At 43.9% G+C, this 19,296-nt stretch overlaps 1 protein-coding gene across 6 annotated transcripts in view; it reads left to right on the forward strand.

The window, feature by feature from the left end:
• The window catches only part of LOC5666967 (uncharacterized), a 37,051-nt gene that overhangs the window by 6,285 nt on the left and 11,470 nt on the right, over positions 1-19,296 (forward strand). For 2 of the 6 annotated variants that reach the window (XM_061648742.1, XM_061648745.1), the window contains exon 2: positions 3,621-4,477. In XM_061648742.1, coding sequence (XP_061504726.1) covers positions 4,387-4,477 — 91 coding nt within the window. In that variant the 5' untranslated portion in view covers positions 3,621-4,386. Of the gene's footprint in view, positions 1-3,597; positions 4,478-6,675; positions 6,974-12,053; positions 12,209-19,296 lie in introns of those variants that run through there. The other 4 variants (XM_061648743.1, XM_061648744.1, XM_061648746.1 and 1 more) reach the window with 4 other exon arrangements.

The raw sequence follows: 19,296 nt of genomic DNA on the forward strand, positions 1-19,296 counted from the left end.
ACAATTCCAAAGTGCAGCCGTGGTCGGGCGGTGAGTTTCGAAACGCTGGTATCCAGTGTGTTGAAAACTGGGAGGACATGGGATGCGATGGAAGATAGAGGGAGAGATAGAGGGGTAGAAAATCAACTTTTGCAAAAGTTTTCCACACCCCGATTCGAATACGAGGATGCGATGAAGCTGAAGCACATACACACTCAAAAAGAGTTGTAATGTAAAGAGAAAAAAAAGGAAAATAATGAAATGGTTATGGTGTTGTAACAGTGCAGGAAAGAAACACATTTCCACGTTGGCCGGATTAGGCACTTTCCCAGTCGTCCCAGGCTTAGCCGGGGAGGGAAATGGAAATCAGTCCGTGTCGGGGTAAAAAAGTTTTCCACCACGCTCGCTCGCCGAGTGCGCACCGAAAGGATTAAAAGTGTCGAAAAAGAAGAGGAAGGAGTAAAAAACACATCACAACACCCCAATTTTTCTCCCGCAATGGGTGTCCCAAAGCATCGCGGCGCGACCCGTCCAAAAAAGAACCAATCCAGTCAATTACAGGCAACGATGTAGCCGGTTTTCTGTTTTGTGCCATTTTATCGAATTTTATCGGCGAAGGCTCACGGTTTGGCATGGCAAGTTATCAAACGCTGGTGGTGTAAAATTTTAATATCAATTTATCTGGTACAGCGAGAAAACTTTTTCCCCCCTTTCTCCCAAGCATGTAACAATTCTGTTGATGGGGCAGCTTTTTTTTGTGGAAAGCTCACTTTCCCCTTCTTTCGCTCGTTAATGTGATGTTTGTGATCATTTCAAGCGTGTGGTGCAAATTGCTGCCTACTAGGACGACGACAGCCAGCTACGACAGGCTGGTGCCAATCAGAATGCCCCTTACCCTCAGCGCCACTTTATTTCCCCCGGCCAGCAACGACTAGACTAGAATGCCGTTACCTTGGTAACCGAAATCCGGTGGCGCGGGTTTTGGTTGGTTTTGCTAGGCTGTAGGAAACCGGGTGCCGAAGCGCAAGTGTAGTAAATGAGCAAATCGAGTGTTAAGTGCTGCTAAAGCACACACAAACACATACACACCCAATGAAAAGGGGTCGATTGAATATTTTAAATAACTCCATAGAGGGAGGGGAGTGGAAGGAAGGCGGAGGGCAAGAAGAAAGGTAGTTTGAACACAAATATAGCCCCCGTCGGCCGGGAAAAACGGGTGTTTGCTGCCACCCGCTCCGCACAAGTGGCATAATTTCAACACGTGAAGCAGTAGATTAACTTCTCCGAAAGGGAAAATGAAGGTGTGCCCGTCCTGGATGGCTTTTCAGTTTGCTGCTTTTTTGTTGGTTGCTGAGTTGGGGACCCGTTGCTAATCGTTTCACTCCGGCTTGTGCGCGCTCACCAACACACACACACACACACACACACACACACACCAGCACGTCAATTAACAATCAAAACTTCCAGGCTCGTCCACAGGCGGCTCGTCAACATCACATGTCGATGGGTGGTGGGGTTTCTCGATATTTTGGGGCCACACAATGGGGCACACGGGCGGGATGAATGTGCCAAAAAGTGATGTTTAGGCGTTTAATTAGGTTAGTTTAGGATCGACGCAGCAAATCGACGAAAATTAAATGTAGCACAGCAAACACACACAGCTATTAATCCCTTTAGTTTACCGATGTGTTCATATAGCAGTTAGAGGCGAAAGAACTCCGCAGGAGCCAAAGCCTCTCTAAACCATACTAACAACAACAATTCATATAGCAGCAAATGGCAATGGTAGTGCCGGATAAGTAAGTAAGTAACAGCAATCGCTGTGACCAGATGGTGTCTATTGTGCGGGTGTTCAAACTTATAACAGGGGCAACATTGGTTTTAACGACATAACTTTACTTGTGGGCCATTGGGACGATATCATAAGCTAGCTTGAGTTAGGACGCGAAAATATAGAATTGATAATTGATAAAAAATACCCAAAAATATGCGTTTTATGGAGCATCTTTAAAAATTAAGTTCGCTTCAGAACAGATTCGAACCACGTCCGGTCTTTGTAGGATCTGAGCATACATATCAGCCGTCTTTTAGTAAGAAAATTTCATAGTATTGTTTGTAAGTATCGCTCAAGTAATGAATTATGAAGTCAATTACTTTAAAGGGAATAAATTGTCTTTTAATTCAGCATAACAACTGTATACAATTTGAGATACTTTAAAGCTACACATTTACATTTAAGATACATCTGCTGGCGTCAGTTCGAGAAAAAGTAGAAAATTATATTCAAAACTGTGTATAAATAAGTATTAAAATTACATTTACGAACATTCATACCGATATTTACCCCCAAAAACATCCACTGTGCAATCGACATACTTCGTTCCCGTGTGTATGTGTCTGTGTGTGCGTGAAAATTGTTAATTTTCGTTGTTGCTGCTCATGTTTTTTCTCTCTCTCGAATATGCTAAATCGCAGTCAACGTAAAACTGCTTCATAATTGGGTCGTTTTGGTGGCTCGAAAAGGCGAGTGTTTGGCAAATTCCGCACCACAACAGCGCCAACAGTGATGGGTTTTGGGTATGGTTTCGCTGGGGGTTTCAATGTGCGCCATCGTGACACAATCGACGGTTATTTTTGTGTAAACGTGCATGTGTGTGTGTGTGTGTGTGTGTGTGTGTGTGTGTGTGTGTGGCTACACCACCCTGAGTTTGTTTGATCTTTTCGATTCGGTGTGCCAACGGAAAATAGGCAAAAATAATACCAGTACTACAACCATTCCATTTACCCTCCCCACTACCCCTTCCCTCTCACAATTCGATCGATTTGTTATTGTGCCTTCGGAAAAGACGACAAATAGCAACAGCAACAACAATCACACACAAAAAAAGTCGAAAAGCTCATCACCAGCACACGAACACAATCTATTTCATCTTTTACGCGAATTATTTTCGGCAAAGCAACAACACGGTTGTCGTTTTTCGGGTTTTTTTTTTCTCTCTCTCTCCATTAGTATGCTTCTTTGTAGCTACACATTCCATTGTATCTGTAGTGTGCGTGTGTGTGTGTGAGTAAAACTGGGGACTACGCTCGTGTTTTCTGCCTGCCCTTTGGTCGGGACAAACGTATTGTTCTTTTGCCGCTGTTTGTTGATCCCTTTTTTTCCCCGCTGCGCATACTCCCACTCATTCTGGAGGGTTTTGTTTTGCCATTCTCCTTCTGCTCCCTCCGTTTTGCTTCACTTACCGAACCGAAATCACCCCCCAAAACGGAACAAACAAGCGCAAAAGGAATTCAATCACCCAGCCAACCGCCCAACACCATCGGGATCAGTGCCAGTGGATCGGGACCAATCAAACCAAACGAAATGGGGGGAAAATCATACCTGCTAGAGCTGTGTCTGTGTGACTTTGTGATCTTGTGGAACCGAATTTTCCTGGGGGGACTAACAGGACACAACTACGGATTATTTGTCCGCATTGAGGGGAAGGGAATAATTATGTACAGCCCCGCTGGGTCGTTGTTATTGTTGTTTTTTGTTTTTTTTTTGGAGATGGTAGTGATGGGGACCACACGGTAAAAGGGGCAAGGTAATAAAATGTTTCACATTATGACACGCAGTACCGTTTCTTACCGGGTTTCAGGCCACCAGTACCGCCAGTGATTGTGTGTGTGTGTGGAGGTGCGTTTGACTAATGAAACATAAATTTCCCTACCCAAGCGACAACAACCATTCCAACGAGGCGGTACAGTCCAGTCCAAACCGTGCTTAACTTGGTCGCAGTGCTCCCGTGAAAGCTTTTTCCCCGGTGTGTCATTGAGTGAATTTTTGCCACGGCTCGCAATAAAATGATCAACGAATGGCAGCCGGGTGGAATGTGTGTGTGTGATGTGTTGTAGTACGGTTCGCGAATCCACCCCTGCGAAAGTCCGCGGTGGACAGTGAATGAGGTGCGCGTAAAGGTGTACAGCTCGTCGCACGCTCGACTGCTTCACCCCCCAAAAAAGGCTGCCACCAGTTAATCCGGTGTCGATAATCACAACTTCAGCCGGACAAGTGGTTCATTACAAGAACGCCGACAGCGCGTCAACACGGATAAAGGGGGAAGTGAAACACGAAAGAAAGAAAACAAGCAAAGAACGCTCACACGGGCCGGCCTCGTATTGGCCTCACACAAAACAGGCCAAAGTTTTCGTGCTCCGGTGCTGAGAACGGATGGAAAAGTTTTCCCGTTAAGCTATACAGAACGAAGGCTACCAAGGAGAGAGTGTGGTGTGAGAGATAAACAAAAAAAACAGACTCCAAGGCCATCCGCGGGTCCTCAGCAGCAAGGAAAGTGGAAGCACAACAGTGTGTGGGCAAGAAGGGGCAGCTGAGCAGCTTTCACAGTTCCCCACCGCAGCGTCATCATGGACGGAAGGAACCGACGGCGTCAATTTGGCGGCCCCTGCCACTGTCTCCGGCCACTGATACGGCTCTGGGGCGTCGTGACAGCGATTGGTAAGTTTGTGCGATTTTTTGTTGGGTGCTCTAAACGTGCTAGTAGAAAGAAAAGAAAAACACCACCACTCTCAGGCCCGTGGCCCGTACCGGTTGCCTACGCTGTGAGCTTTGTTTTCGTTCGCGTATCTGAGTGGGGTCGCCTCCCCTTGGGGGGTCATTGCGGGATTTGTACCATCTAATCGAGAGAAGCTTACAATCTGTAATGTAATTGACCACGGGAAGCGCGGGGAGAGGGGGGGGGGGGGCGGCGTTTCCGCATTTCGATGGGAGACGCGATGCGATTGAACGTCAAAGTAAATGAACGTTTAATATTCATCGTGTTTTGCTAAGCGTGCGAGTGAAATGGCAAAGGGCCGTATACCATTATACCCGCTACTTGGTGGTTATGGTGGGAAAGAAGAAGATGTGGCGCTAGAATGTCAGATAGCATTTTTAATGCATCAAACTGACTGGCATTTACTACTGTGTGCGGAAGAAACACTAATCGCTCCACCGTGTGAGTGGTCGTTTCGCAGTGCCGCCTGAAGCTGTGAGAGTGAAAAGAACATAAGATGTTCGAAAATTAAAGGATAGTGACGTGTTGTTGTTGAGGAAGACACACGGTATACCGTTGTTTGTGAAGTAATTATTCCGTATTATGTCTAACGTTATCTGCATTCCAGACAATTGCAACGTACGCATTGCTATAGGATTGTTATTATTTTGGCATGCTATTTTCGGTATAGCTTCATCTGTTGTGATCGGTTTTGGTTTAATTATCGATACCATCATCGTTCATACGAAAGCTCGTGGTAGTTTTGATTTCATTTTGAGTGATCAAAACATACAAAAATATGCTCATTGTTTTGAGGAGAGCATGTGCCTAGAAACATGTAATCAGGATAGAGATTTTAACTTAAGCAACATTACTTGTATCCAGAAATAGACCCTACATTGCATGAATTAAAATGAAAAATCCCTATTTTCATTACCACATTAGTACATTTTTGTTTATAAAGAATCGAAAGAACGGAGATCAGATGAACGCAGGTCGTTCGTTCTTTAGGATGAATTGAATGAATCGTACAGTTCTGGTTCTCAGAAGCAGATCAACAAAACAAACCAAACAAGAATTTAGATGTTTGAATAGTTTTAATGTTTTAACTTACAGGGTTTTCGAGGATTATATAGACATGTTCAGCGAGTTGTAGATTCGTTCAGGCATATAATAGACTCGTTCAGCGAGATATAGAATTGCTCGGAAGTAGGTGTAGACATGTTCGGTTATACTGTAGAGCTGTCACTTTCATACCCCTTGGACTGCAAGTTGGATCATTCTCATCAGAAGGTAAACAAAAGGTTTTCGAAAAAAATATGCCTTTTTCAACTAATTTATGTATTAAACAGCTTGGAGAATGATTATTAGCTACTTTTAGGACTTTTAAGAGTGAAAAATTGAACCCTGCGGCACAGTGTGTAAACAAAACAAATGACAACACTACAGAATCGCTGAACATGTCAACGCCTACTTCCGAACAATTCTATATCACGGTGAAAGAGTCTATTATATGCCTGAACGAATCTACAACTCGCTGAACATGTCTATATAATCCTCGAAAACCCTGTATTTAATTACTTCACGATTGATGTATTAGACTCCACAGAAGGCGCTTATTTGGTATTTGGCAATCATTTCTATGTATCATGCTTGATTCGCGGATAGAGCTGAGTAAATGCATTGAGTTTAAGATACAAGAGAGAACTTTGCTCAAACATTTCGGTTCCACAAAAAAAATTGGACGAAGAACATTGTCAATTTCATAATCAAATTAAAATTTGACGCCATTACTGACGTCATTAGAACATCCCAGGGTGGCCCTATTTGACAAAACCAAGCAGGCATAGTTAACCGACAGTTCTAAAATTGAACAATTCTTGGAAAACACCAGACTAAAGGTCATTCTCATGTTCCGAGATTAAACTTCGCAACAATGGGAATTGGAAATAAAGGACAGGCACCTAAATGAAAGCTTCAAAAGTTTATCGCCCAAAGTCGACAGCTAAGATCGATCGATAGTGTCTGAAGTTCCCATTCAGAATTCAGGGACCTTCAATGCATTACGGCCGGAGCGTACTGCAAAGAGTGTTGAGTTTAGAATAGAGCTACAGCAAACGTATGAACTAAAGTAAACGAATTTGAAGAGAAAAAACCTTCCACAATTCAGTTCAATTTTGTAGACATATAACGCTGTTTCTCTGAACAAACCACAAAAAAAAACTATTATACAGTAAGAAGAACCAGTCCAGAAAAGTTTATGCATCCCACTGGAAGGGCAAACGTACTGTCCTTGGAGTAAAACAATAGTCGTAAGTTGGTTTGCAAATTGTTTCCAACGCTAAGGATGCATTCGACCGTGTTCGTTGCTCTGAGTTCCTGATGTGTCCCGGCGTATCAGTCAGTTGTAAACTTTTAACGAACTTCAATTGTAACAGCTACTACCATCGACGAAGCAGGTACGTATACCCAAAAACCGTTCATTGTTTCTTGCTACTGCATTCGAGATGGTACGAGTATGCTATAGTGTTGTAGTACCGATGTATGTGTACGTTTTTTTTGGTGTACCATTACCATATAACGTACGTAGTGGGTCAGTTTTTCTGCGGACCTTCTAGAAAGAAACGCTGGAGAGTTCTTTTTTGCTTGGAAAAAACGGCACCAAACCTCGCAGAAGGCATCAGATTATTCAACGGTGATTTTCGCGTAGTCCGTTTTGCCCCACTCAAACCCACTCACACACACACACACACACACACACACACACACACATACACCCATTGAAAGTCGTCCTCTTTACCGGGCCACGTATAATTGGCACGTAAATTTATGGTACGCTTGATGCGGTGAATTTTTTCCTGCCCTTCTCCATCGCTCTTCAAGTACCTGGTTCCATCTTCCCACGGAATGTTTTCGGTAGCGTGTGTGTCTGTCCACCGTATCGTACCGTTTACCGGCTAGCTCAAACGAAAAGTTTCGCTATTTGAGCAGAGCATTAAAATGTTGCTGCATCGTCCGATAATGTACCAACAGCGACCACCACTCCATCGCCACCCGATTTGTTCATTAGACGGGTAAATTATGACCCGACACCCTTGTAGGCGAAACCACGCTGACCTCAAAGACAACGGAGCATAAACCGCCCCAGCAAGGTAGCAACAACTCCGCAGTGGTGCAGCAGCAGCAGCAGCAGCAGCAGCAGCAGCAGGGCTTCCCGTTTCACCGTCGTCGCCGTCGTGGCCAGCGCCACCACAACGCGTACATGTCACCCAAAATGGTACGGTCATCAAAGTTATTTATCGCTTTCGAGCGAAACTTCTAATCCATCTCGGGATGGGCTGGAGAGCGCTCAATGAAAGATGAACTTTGTGTGTGGCTTCTATTTCTAGCATAATGTACGGGCCGATTTTGTGTGCCTTCGCCCGTGATGGCTTCTTGTTTTTTTTTCCGATCCAATGGTCAGTCATTATCTGCATGAGAAATGGCAGTAACTTTTGCAATCACTACGCTGCCGAACGTTGCTTCTATTTTGCTTCTAAAGATTGCAAGATGAATGAAACTGTTCACAGTGCAATAAATTGGGAGAGCTTTTACGGTAGCTACTTTTCCAATACTTGCACATAAAGTTTTCAATCTCAGGGTTCTGCTTCAATTGAAATAAAATTTACATACTTTGGTTATATTTCTCTAAGAACACCGACAAACATATTTGGAATTATGCACCGGACCAAGTTTCGATCCGAACCCGCAACATGTCCAGGTATAGTTCTAGGAACGGATTAAAATCGGGAGTCGTTTCAGAACGCGTATTAGTTCAGCATTAGTTCCAGGACCGGTATGGGTTCATGCTTGGTTTCAGTACCGGCATGGGATCATTATCAGTTCCAAGGCTGGTATGGATTCACGGACGGTGCTAGGAGTATGATTGGTTCCGGAACCGGTATGGGTTTTGTTTTACTTCAAGGACTAGTATTTGAGTAGTATCTTTGCCGGGACCAGTATGGGCTCATTATTGATTTTAGGACTGTTTAGGTATAGGTTTAGTCCCGTGGTACAGTCGTCAACTCGTACGGCTTTATAACATGCTCGTCATGGGTTCAAAGCTAGAATGGACCATCTTCCCGTAGCAAGGATTGACTATCCAGCTGCGTGGTAATGAATTAAGTATTGAAAGCCTGTATAAGGGCCGGCATGTCCGCGTAGGACGTTACGCCAAATAGAAGAAGAAGAAGAAGAAGAAGAAGAAGAAGAAGAAGAAGAAGAAGAAGAATAAGAAGAAGAAGAAGAAGAAGAAGAAGAAGAAGGATCCAGTATCCGTTCTAGGACCGGTATGGGTTCGTGATCGGTTCATGGACAGGTATAGGTTCAGTATCAGGTTCAGAACCTGCAATAGATCATGATCACCTTCTGAACCAAGTAATGTGTCGGTTTCAGGACTGGCGTGGATTTGGTGTTAGTTTACAGTCTCTTAAGGAGTCGTAAACTCGTTCCTTGTAATCAGTTCCTCGTTTTAATTGTGTTTTGAGCTTGGGCTGTTAATCTTGGAGGATTGGAGAATTCAATTGCCTACCGTAAGATGATAAGAACCTTTTTAACTTCAGCCAGTTTTTTTAGTAAAAATTTCATTGTTATTTCCACACAAACACTGCTTAACGATAAACCAAAACACACAACAGGCTTTTCCAGTTTTGTGCGCTTATTAAAAGCGTTCCCAATACAATATCCCCAAATGAAGGTCTGAGAAGGCGGCATCAAAGGGTCATGATTGTTAGAATGCAATCCCCCATCGGGTTTCTTCTTCTTTGTCTCGTTGCCTCCCCGATTGCATCTTACCAGTACGTACGGTACTGATTGATAGATCACCGTTTCGTGCTGCTACCCTGTGCAGCCTGCCGAGAACATCAAAAGACACGTGTCTGTTTGAAGCAGCAGCAGCAGCAACATCATCATCATCATCGCACCGTGTTTTGGTGAGGACATTTTCATGTGAAGTAAACACACACACACACACACACACACTCGCCTTTGTACCTTCGTTGAATATTAATTCCACCACACTACAAAGCGCAACCGGTAACAAAGCGACCCGGCCCAGCCTCGCCGAATGTTCGATTCGATGCCGCTCGATGACGGGGCCGGTGATGGTGGGATTTTGGATGGGGTGGCCGCGCCATTCATATTATCCACTTTATGGTACGATGATTTCGAGTGGGTTTGAAATGAAGTGTCCACTGGAGACATTCCCATGCAGGTGAGGGTTTCCGGGGGGGCCGGATGATGAAAATGTTAAAGCAGCATTCACATTCCGGTGCAACATTCTCCGTGTCCGAACAGGAATCCTGTGTGTGTGTGTGTGTGTGTCGGTGAATACGGTCGGCGAATTATGCGAACAAGGATCGTTTTTGTGTGAAAACGCGAAGAAGAAAAACAAAACTCCACTGCACATAATGGTGGCCTCATCTTCTGCTCTCCGGAACTCGTTCACACAGGAAGCGCTCGGCTAAATCTTTAATGCCATTTCTGCCGCAGCGTAACACACCGAAATAATTAAAGTGCCGGAGTGCAGCAAGGCGTAAGATGCGATTTTCCAACGGGATGCGTCTTGCTCTGTAACTCCTTTCATTTCTCCGTTCTGTTGCCGGCGCTTTGCCAACGGAGTTGTCTGCCACTGCCAGGAACAGACGGCGACGGGTCCGTGCGTTTTTACCGAGAGACGCATTTTTCAATTATTTTGGCAACCGGATAACAGGGCCGAAGCGCCACACCAAGCAGAAAGTTAATCGACTCTTTTCGCTTAGTTCCTGTAGTGCCACGTTCCTGGGGTGGTCGCCATAAGCCGTACCAGCCAGCTCCAGCCCCCTAAACCCTGTCCGAATGCATCATGGGGAGGAGGGGTTGTTTTACTTTTTTCGCGTTTTGGGGCCAAGTCTTTTTAGTCGTGCGTCAGGGCTGCTGCTCGATTGCCCACCGAGACCATAAATTACTACATTATTTACGATCGCACAGCAGACCCGTGCGGCGCAGTTTAGCGTAGTAACACTTGTGTGTGTATTGGTATGCTTTTTTTTTTGTAAAAGCGTCATCTAAGAAGTCGCTTGGGATTTAAAACGACCGCGGGAGTATGAGGCTTCGCGTCATCAACAACTGTCGCGCTTCGAACGCACAGTGAGTGAGCAATCGAGTGGAAAAGTTTTGTGAAAATGATAGCTTGCGATTCACACCTCCCCTGCGAGTGTTTCGTGCACAACACAACAAAAAATCTATGCAGTAAAATTAATATCATTTGTTTCTTCGACGGTTTGCTGCTAAATGGGACATCTTTTTTTTTTCTCTCGCAAAACGGCGATTACGTGTACCAAGGCGAGGCACGGTGGAATGTTCTATCCACCAAGGGAGTAATAAATCGCAGTTATAATAATGCGTGTTGTTGACTTGCAAGGGAGATGCAAAACCTGATGGATGGGTGTGATTTTGTTTTCACCCCCAAGTTTTAGCGCAACCATTCCCCGGCACGTTTTCGTTGAGGAACGTTGTTGGTGCGGATAGTGTACGGTGGGGCTAGATGGACTCATAACAATTGAATGATGTGGAATTAGATACATGTCTATTTTAAAAATAATACCCTTATTCAATGTACTAACGGTCTAATGCAATAAGGACGGATAGAAGAGATAGGTGAAAAGACGTTTTCGGTCTAGACCGACATATCCAATGGAGCGGAATGGTTGTCTGTCTAGCTATGTGATAAAATAGGTAAGTTTGCGTAGGTTGAAGCATTTTAAGGATAGAAAAACGGATATGCAAACCGTTTAAACACATAGTATCATACAATTTTGTATTGTATTTAAAGGATTTAATATCGTAATGGCTTTTCATAGCAATCTGTTGACGAAATTAGAAGTTTTCGATAGAAGTCCGATAGAACTAGAGAGTACAAGTCCGATAGAAAACACCATCTAATAACGGTTCTTTGTATTTTTCATTGGAATGTATTTTTGGATCAATATCTTATATGAATTATTTAAATTTGTTGTGTCATTAAAACGATGTTATGGTATATGAAGATATAATTCAAATGGATTCAAGATCAATCATCACCCAAACAATAAATTATCAATTCATCTCATTATCATACTTTTTAAAAAAACCTGTTCGTTTTAAAAAATAAACGAGTCATAAGGTTGAAAGTGTATTTACTTTTTTAACAATAAAGAATATACAATGTACAATACATTACAATGGATAGGGAAGGCTTTTTGTAAAAGATTTAGTATATTTAAAGATTAAAAAAAGAGCATGGATTAATAGTAAGAAACCTGTTCAACGTTAGGGTCAAAACCCTTAAATTATGTGAATATTACACATTCCATTCCAAATCAATGAGATTAATATCAATTTTGAGACCTATTGAAAATAAAAAAAAAGGTATAAGTACTACCATTTTTTGTAGGATGTCAATATTGCCCCCACCTCCCACTGTATACAGCAAACCATCCAACGCGGCACACGGCATTGACCCGTGTGTGACATCTCTGTACCTTTACACCTTACGGTGGATTTGCATGCCAGTATGCGGCCTGCGTCTGATGAGATTCCGACTGAACTTGCCCTTTTCACCGATGAGCCCCTACCCTCTACCTTCCGCCTGTACCGTGCCCAGCCAGCGTGACACCTTTGATGCGTTCAATTAACAGGTAAATAATATGCAGTTAAGTCAATTACATGGTAGACGGCAATCATCAATTGATGTTTGGTTGGCACGAGGTAATGAGATGTGGCGCTCTTCCCGCCTCTGCACTTTACATCACAATTTATCGTTGACGTCGGAGCGGCGTAGAGTCGTAGCCGCTGCTGCTCGAGGCGGATGGGGCAAAAATGATTGAACCGCTTTGTTTGCCCATGTGTGCATCTGTGTCTACTTCTGTGTCCTTCGTATTCTGCTGTGCGGATGCCTCGGTGCCCCCAATAGCGGCCCGCAAGATCAAATTGGCAAAACGGATGATATTTGTCAAGTAAATGACATCCGCTGCTGATGAAATATTGGACCAACGATGCCGATGTTGGTGTTGGTGGTGCGAGTTTGTGCATGCACACATACACACACACACACATACGATGGCCACGACGGTGCAAGACGAAGTAAATTGCTGCAATTTGTACGACATTTGCCGTCCTCCGTCCCCATTCGGGAGGGGTAACACTGTCCGATGTGCATCTTTTCGCTTTCTCCAGCGTCCACGGAAAGTATGGTGCTGTTGCAAGCGATGTCCAATATCGTTATCTAACTGTCTGCACCGGTTTATGGTTGGGATGGTTTTTCACCTCCCGGCTAGAAATGAACTAGTGCAATAAGGTAAAAGCAGAACGGAAATGAAATAGGATGAAAGAAATGGTGGATAAAGTTAACGAAAGATGACATTTTTTGCCCGTTCCCTTTTTTCTGGAAGAATAGAACTCGCCGGTAAGAGACGGCCAAATGGGTAACAATAACACTGGAAATAGTTTCAGTGTGTTGTTTTGCAACGAAACGTATGCTAGCGTGTTCTTTCCAGACACTTAATAGACCATAAAGCAGCTTCAATAAACACCCACAAAGCTCTTCTCGTTGCTTGCGATAAACAAAAGCTCTTAAAACTTCCCGAAAAATCATCAAACACTCACCCCCCGTTTCCGGAATGCAATCTTCCAAATACCATGGCGCGGTGCAGCTCTAAAGTCGTTACAATTAATATGATTTAACAAAAAGTTGCAAAACTACACCCATTTGCCACTGGTGGCGTCAACGGTTTGGGCCCGGACGGAAAGTGCAGAAACGCGGGTAACGGGAAGCGTAACACGAACGGGGTGACACTTCAATCCCCGATCCTCTGCAGGAGACCCGGGCCAGGCAACCCGGACCAGGCGAAAGCCAATGGAAACCAAAAGTTGCAAAGATGTGAAGAAAGTCCCTTCTCTCCCTCCGCATGGGGACAGGGACAGAAGGCGACGAAAGGGACATAAATTTGAAACTTGAAGTGGGTCTTCTCCGGTTCTGCCCGGTGTGCTGCCGTGATCGAAACAAATGAAATTAGTCCGCAAGGAAACGTTACCGATACCCGAAACCCCCAAATCCCCCCTCCACCAGCCCCGCCAGTAGTGCCAGTAGTGCAGCGTAGTAAAGGCGCACGAAAAGAGGGCGCTAAATTACACCAACTCCTGGCAGCATTCAGAGCACATGGTGTGTGCAGAGCGAAATCTGAAAGTTTTGCAGCCAACTAGCACTAGTAGTAGTTGGTCCCGTGATGCTGGGCAGGTGGGTGGGAGAAGCAAATGTGTCGCCAGAGTCGTCGGGTAGGGTTGCAAAGTTAATCAATCACTCGATGGTGTGTGAAAACGTTGTTAATAAACCACGGTATCTAATTTTACCGTGTCACACCGGAGCCCAGCAGAGCGCAACGGGCGGAATGGGGCAGGGCGTTGCGAGCAAAAGTTTTTCATTTTCCAGCATGATAGTGCATGTCATAAACATGCCCACCCGGGGGTGGGGGAGTTGCAGACAGAAATATGTCGCTTTCAGGTGACCAGAGAAAGTGGATTAAGTTGAAGGGAGAATCGATGTAAAGGAGGGTAGTGATTGTTCATGCTGAAATGAAATTACACGGAACCAGTGCAATTCTCGTTTTGGGAAAGTTTGCTATAGTAACAAGATTTTGTATTGATGAAAGTTATATTCGGCGGTTTGTTGGCTCTGATTAGAGCGATATGCAGGAAAATTTTGACCAGCAACTAAAGCAATCAAAAGTATGAAACCTGGAGAAGAGATTCCTATAAACTGTTTACATTAGAAGATGAACGATGTATCTAGCATTTTTATTGGAGAAACCTGAATAAGAGAGAATGTAAAGAATACTTTTCCTGTTGTCTCTAACATAAACATTCTCAGAATTATTTGATTGTTCATAGGCTGATTACTTAGTTGTCGCGTTTGTGTGTTACATAGTTGCATAGAACAGTATAATAAAAAATAAAACAATTGCCGTGTGTATTGAATATATTATAGAATAATGAATAAAGTAAATGGTTCTTTGATACTTATATTAAAATCTTAAAATACAAAATCTTCACCACAATATAGCAGTGTATAAAAGCGCAATCACAATTATCGAGAATTTTAATCTGGTTCCTTAAGTGCTCTTTTATCTTCAATCTGTCATAGCTAATATACAGTGGGACGCCGTCGATCTGGGTACTTTTTATTCGGTTGTCCGTATATCCGTGCAGTTAAGAAATGACAGTTCAATACAAAGGTGGCATTTTTCAAAGCCCATTTTTATAACGAAAAACGCTAAAATTCGTGTCAAATTTTCAAATGTTTTCATTGAACAAACATTAATTTCATTAAAATACTGAGTATGTTTTACCAAAATATAACACAAATTTCAAAAAAAAACTTCAACAATTTGTGATAAAAAAATACTTTAAAGCATTTTCCGTGTTATATGAGTATCTGGGTGAGGTCGTGTCGTGGGTGAGCCCCGATAAACGGCGTTCCACTGTAGTTAACTTTAAAAGCTTATCACAATTTAAATTTATCGGCAATGCTAACCACAGTGTGAGTAGTTTCGAGCAGTTTCCAAAAGCAACACCTCAACTCGTCAGCGTAAACCGATTTAGTAAAGCGATCAACTGTAAGCTGCACTTAAAAAGAAATCCAAGTGATCCAAGACACACACACACACACACACACACACACACACACGCACATATTCACATACCACAAATGTCCATTGGCCACAGCCCAAGAACTACTACAGGAGTGGTGATGTAAAATTCAACGTATCGTTAGAATGTAATCTTCTGCACACACCGCCCATGAAACGACGGGACGCCATCAACATAGTGGTTGTGTTGTGGCATGTCCCCACGGTTGGCCTGCGCTGGGGCTTTCATCTTTCGTGCGAATATTTTAAGCACAAGCGTTTTCACTAACCAACGAGCGTCACGCGAAACTAGAAAACGGATGTACGCTCCTCAAGTGCAGGCAAAACCATAAGTACTTGCCCAACAAACGACGACGACGACGACGACGAGGGGACCACGTTATTCGCCATGGAACGCCATCTACAGAGTCAAAACATTCTAGCAAAAGAAGAAGCAACAAAAAAAACGAAGGCAACCTTCTTAAGAAGCAAAAGCTTAATGCTCGTCGTGGCTTCCCGCCACGTTAAGACCGCCGGCAAGGGTTCTCTGGTGGCGTAAAAGCCCTTCGCCTAACCCACTCATCACACAGTAGCGCGGCCAAGGGCGTGAATGGCACGCGACGACCGTGATGGAAATTATGTATGCACTTCTAAATTAAAAATGTATGCAAAAAAAGGAGACACACACATCATGGGATACTGTAAACATGCGGAAGGAATGAAAATCACACCCAGCGTCGGTTGGTTGGGCTTCCTGCTTAGGGGTTACGTTTATTTATCTGAGGGTGGGATTTTGTTTTTATTCGACAGTGTAAGCTCCGCGCTGAATATGGGGGGCAACAGGGCACAGGGCGCTCCCTTTACGCCACGGCCTCTGAGTGATTCTAATTTTTGTTTAAAGTTTTCCTTAATACATGCTTGCACGTTTGCTGGATTGAGGTGAGGTGGTTCTGTGCCGTCGTAAGCGTTGTAGCTTCAGATTCAGATTCATCATTAGTGTGAGTGAAAGACACTACCAAGCTAAGCTCGTTGGGGTTTCTTGGAAAAATGGTTTAGAGCGCCCGAACCTGCATCACACATCCTCATCCCCATTGTGTGCCTTCAACCTTCTAGGGGGTAAATTGTGTTTTAACGACGGTGGACTCGTTTTAATTAGGATTGCGTCTTTTTTACGACCTGCTTTTGTGGGAGAGGGTAGCAGCAAAAAAGAAAGCAAGCGAAAATTGCATGTGCTTTGCATATTGTGCATAATAATGATGAAAGGAACATTAAAAAACCCGTAGGTTGACAGAAAAGAAGCAGGAAGTTGGTAATGAACCTTCTACACACGGGCGGCGCATGCATTCATACCATCCATACCGGTGGAATTATGTTCCGTGGTGCTGGTTAATTTTTTGTGAAATGTGACTCATTACAAAAAGTGAAAATAATTATGTCTTTTAAATGCATTTCAGACAATAAGAAGGGGAAAAAATTGGAGCAATTGTATGACAAGTGTAATTACAGGCTTGGTGTTTTTAATTGCCGAAGGGATGGCCGTACAATTAGTGAGGTTTCTGAAGGATATTGGGGCATTTTTTGTAGTGGAGCTTTTCAGTAAAGCTTTTTGTTGTTAGTCAGCTGGATTGGGGGTACACACGTCGGTACAGCTTTGTGATTAAGAATTTATTTATAATATCAAACAACCCTATGATGCATAACGTCATAGTGCTAGATGACCGCAGCGTTACCAACGTTAAGTATCAGCCTGTGTGTTATTCAACATGGTGCTTCAGATGATCTTGGTATACGCTCATGATATCCTTCTTCTATTTGGCGTAACGTCCTACGCGGACATGCCGGCCCTTATACAGGCTTTCGAGACTTAATTCATTACCACGCAGCCGGATAGTCAATACTTGCTACGGGGGGACGGTCCATTTCATGGCGGCTTGAACCCATGACGGGTATGTTATTGAGTCGTTCGAGTTGTCGACTGTACCACGGAATCCCCGGGCATGATATCCTATACAGCTAAAATCTTGCATAAAAAATCGATCTCAAGAGATGAAGACCTTGGATTGTACATTATGGAGAGTAGAAAATTGACAGATATTTGTAAGAAAGAAGTAACTACGAAAGAATCAAATTAAACGAAGAAGTAAGACATAAGCTTAGATAAAATGCTCAAATGCTCAGGATAAATCAGGACAAGCAAGGAAGAATATTTAAGTGTTTTTTTAATCAATTTAAATGCAATTGGAAGATTCGTTCGAGGATTTTGCACTTGGTACGTGTGGAGTGATTATGAAGAGACAGCTGGCTTAGTGATGTCATTGAAATGGTTGCAGACGATCCAATCCGTTCGTAAGAGCACACGTAGTAGTTGCAGTGCCTCAATTAAGATTTTCGTAAGTTTAAGGCTGTTTTGGTGCGCTTTTATGGTAGCATGATGTCTACACTCGGAATACAGTTAAATCTGGCAGTTTGCAACGTTATTAGGAGACGATCTGGATCGTCGTACGAGACTTGCAAAGATCAACTACAATAAATGCCGTTTACTTCTCAATTAGATATTTTCGTTACTATACTCACAAAATCTGTCAATACGATCTGTTTCTGTATTTGTAGATGCATGTAAATATAAGAAATAGCATTTAAAAAGACAGCCAAAGAAAGACGAAGCTGCAGGATAACAATCTATTTCCTTCGAAAGAGAAATTCTGCACAAAAGCTTAACCGTAATCCCAAGTGAAAATTTGATACATTTCCCTTTCGCGACAATTGCTCCCTGGTTCGCCCAATCGGAAGTAATGGTGCCGCGCTTATGGGGTGTGCATTTGCCGTTTTCTTTCCTGCCTTTCCGATTATTCCACTGCAATCGCGCACCGTTCAATCGGATGGAATAAACTGTGTCACTGGCAGGGCGCGACAACGACCGCGACAACTTGCGTACTGTAGTGTAGTAGTGCAGTGTGTCGCGTAGAAAGACACATTTCTGGAAAGCGATTCCGCTGTGGCCAGCACCCCACCCCCCCCCCCCCCCCCTTTCCCCCAATATCAACGCAAACAACACTGACACACACACACACATACACCGAAGCTATTGATTTATCGAACAAATGTGCACGGAAGAGCATAAAGCTCAGCAGAAGGGGTCTTTGTTGTGAGCCGCCCACACGCGTTTGGCACTGACTTGAAGCTGTGCCATTATTTATGTGCCAACCGTGTGTTCCGTCACCTGCAGTGGACGTGGCCCGGTTCTGTGTAGGTGGCAGAAAATGCGCCGCCCAGAATGTATGCATGGCCTGGGCCGGTCTCCATTATGCGGGTGGAGGTGGAGGTTTGAGTATGTTTATTAACAATCTCACACCAAAACACTGCCACTGCACACGGTGCATCCCCGACGCACGGAATGATGCATTTCCCTGATGCAATCCCTGCAGTAGTTGTCGGTTCCTCCTATTCTCAACACTTCCAGAAATAGCCATTGTTTGCATGCACAGCAGAGGTAATGGGAGGGGACCGGGATCGGGGCGATGAAAGCTCACGACATCAAACAGGCACTGCGCACTGTATTTAAACATTTACTGTCACCCTCGTTGTCAACAGTGGCAGAAAAGCTCCTCTCCCACCCTTACTCTCCTCCATCGTCCACAGCAACTCGTCACAGCATCCGCCGAAGTTGGCCGTTTTCATAAATAAAATATCGCCACCATGATCCTATTTCGCATTGCGATATTGTCATCTATATTCTATGCTTTCGCTCTTTCCCTTCTGCATTTTTTTTTCTGGGAAGGGGAAAGGGGAAGGGAGGAAAGCGAGCATAAAACGAAACCCCCCTCATCCAACAGTTTGCATACATACACTCCTGACACACTACCTCCGTGCCGCGAGTGTTCGTTTCCTCGTTCCTCTGCTCTAACAACAAATCCAGTGATTTATGGTTTTCGGTACGTTTTCGGTGATAACGGGGAAACCCATCCGCTCCATCCTTTCGATAGCTTTGTTACCCTCCGACGTATATCATACGCGGCATATCTCTCTCTATGTGTGTGTGTGTGTGTGATATTGTGTTTGGTAACATAAAATCCGCTAAGCTAGCGGGGTTCGTTTGGTTTGAT

This window comes from Anopheles gambiae, chromosome 2 (assembly GCF_943734735.2).
Source record: "Anopheles gambiae chromosome 2, idAnoGambNW_F1_1, whole genome shotgun sequence".
NCBI classification, from domain to species: domain Eukaryota; kingdom Metazoa; phylum Arthropoda; class Insecta; order Diptera; family Culicidae; genus Anopheles; species Anopheles gambiae.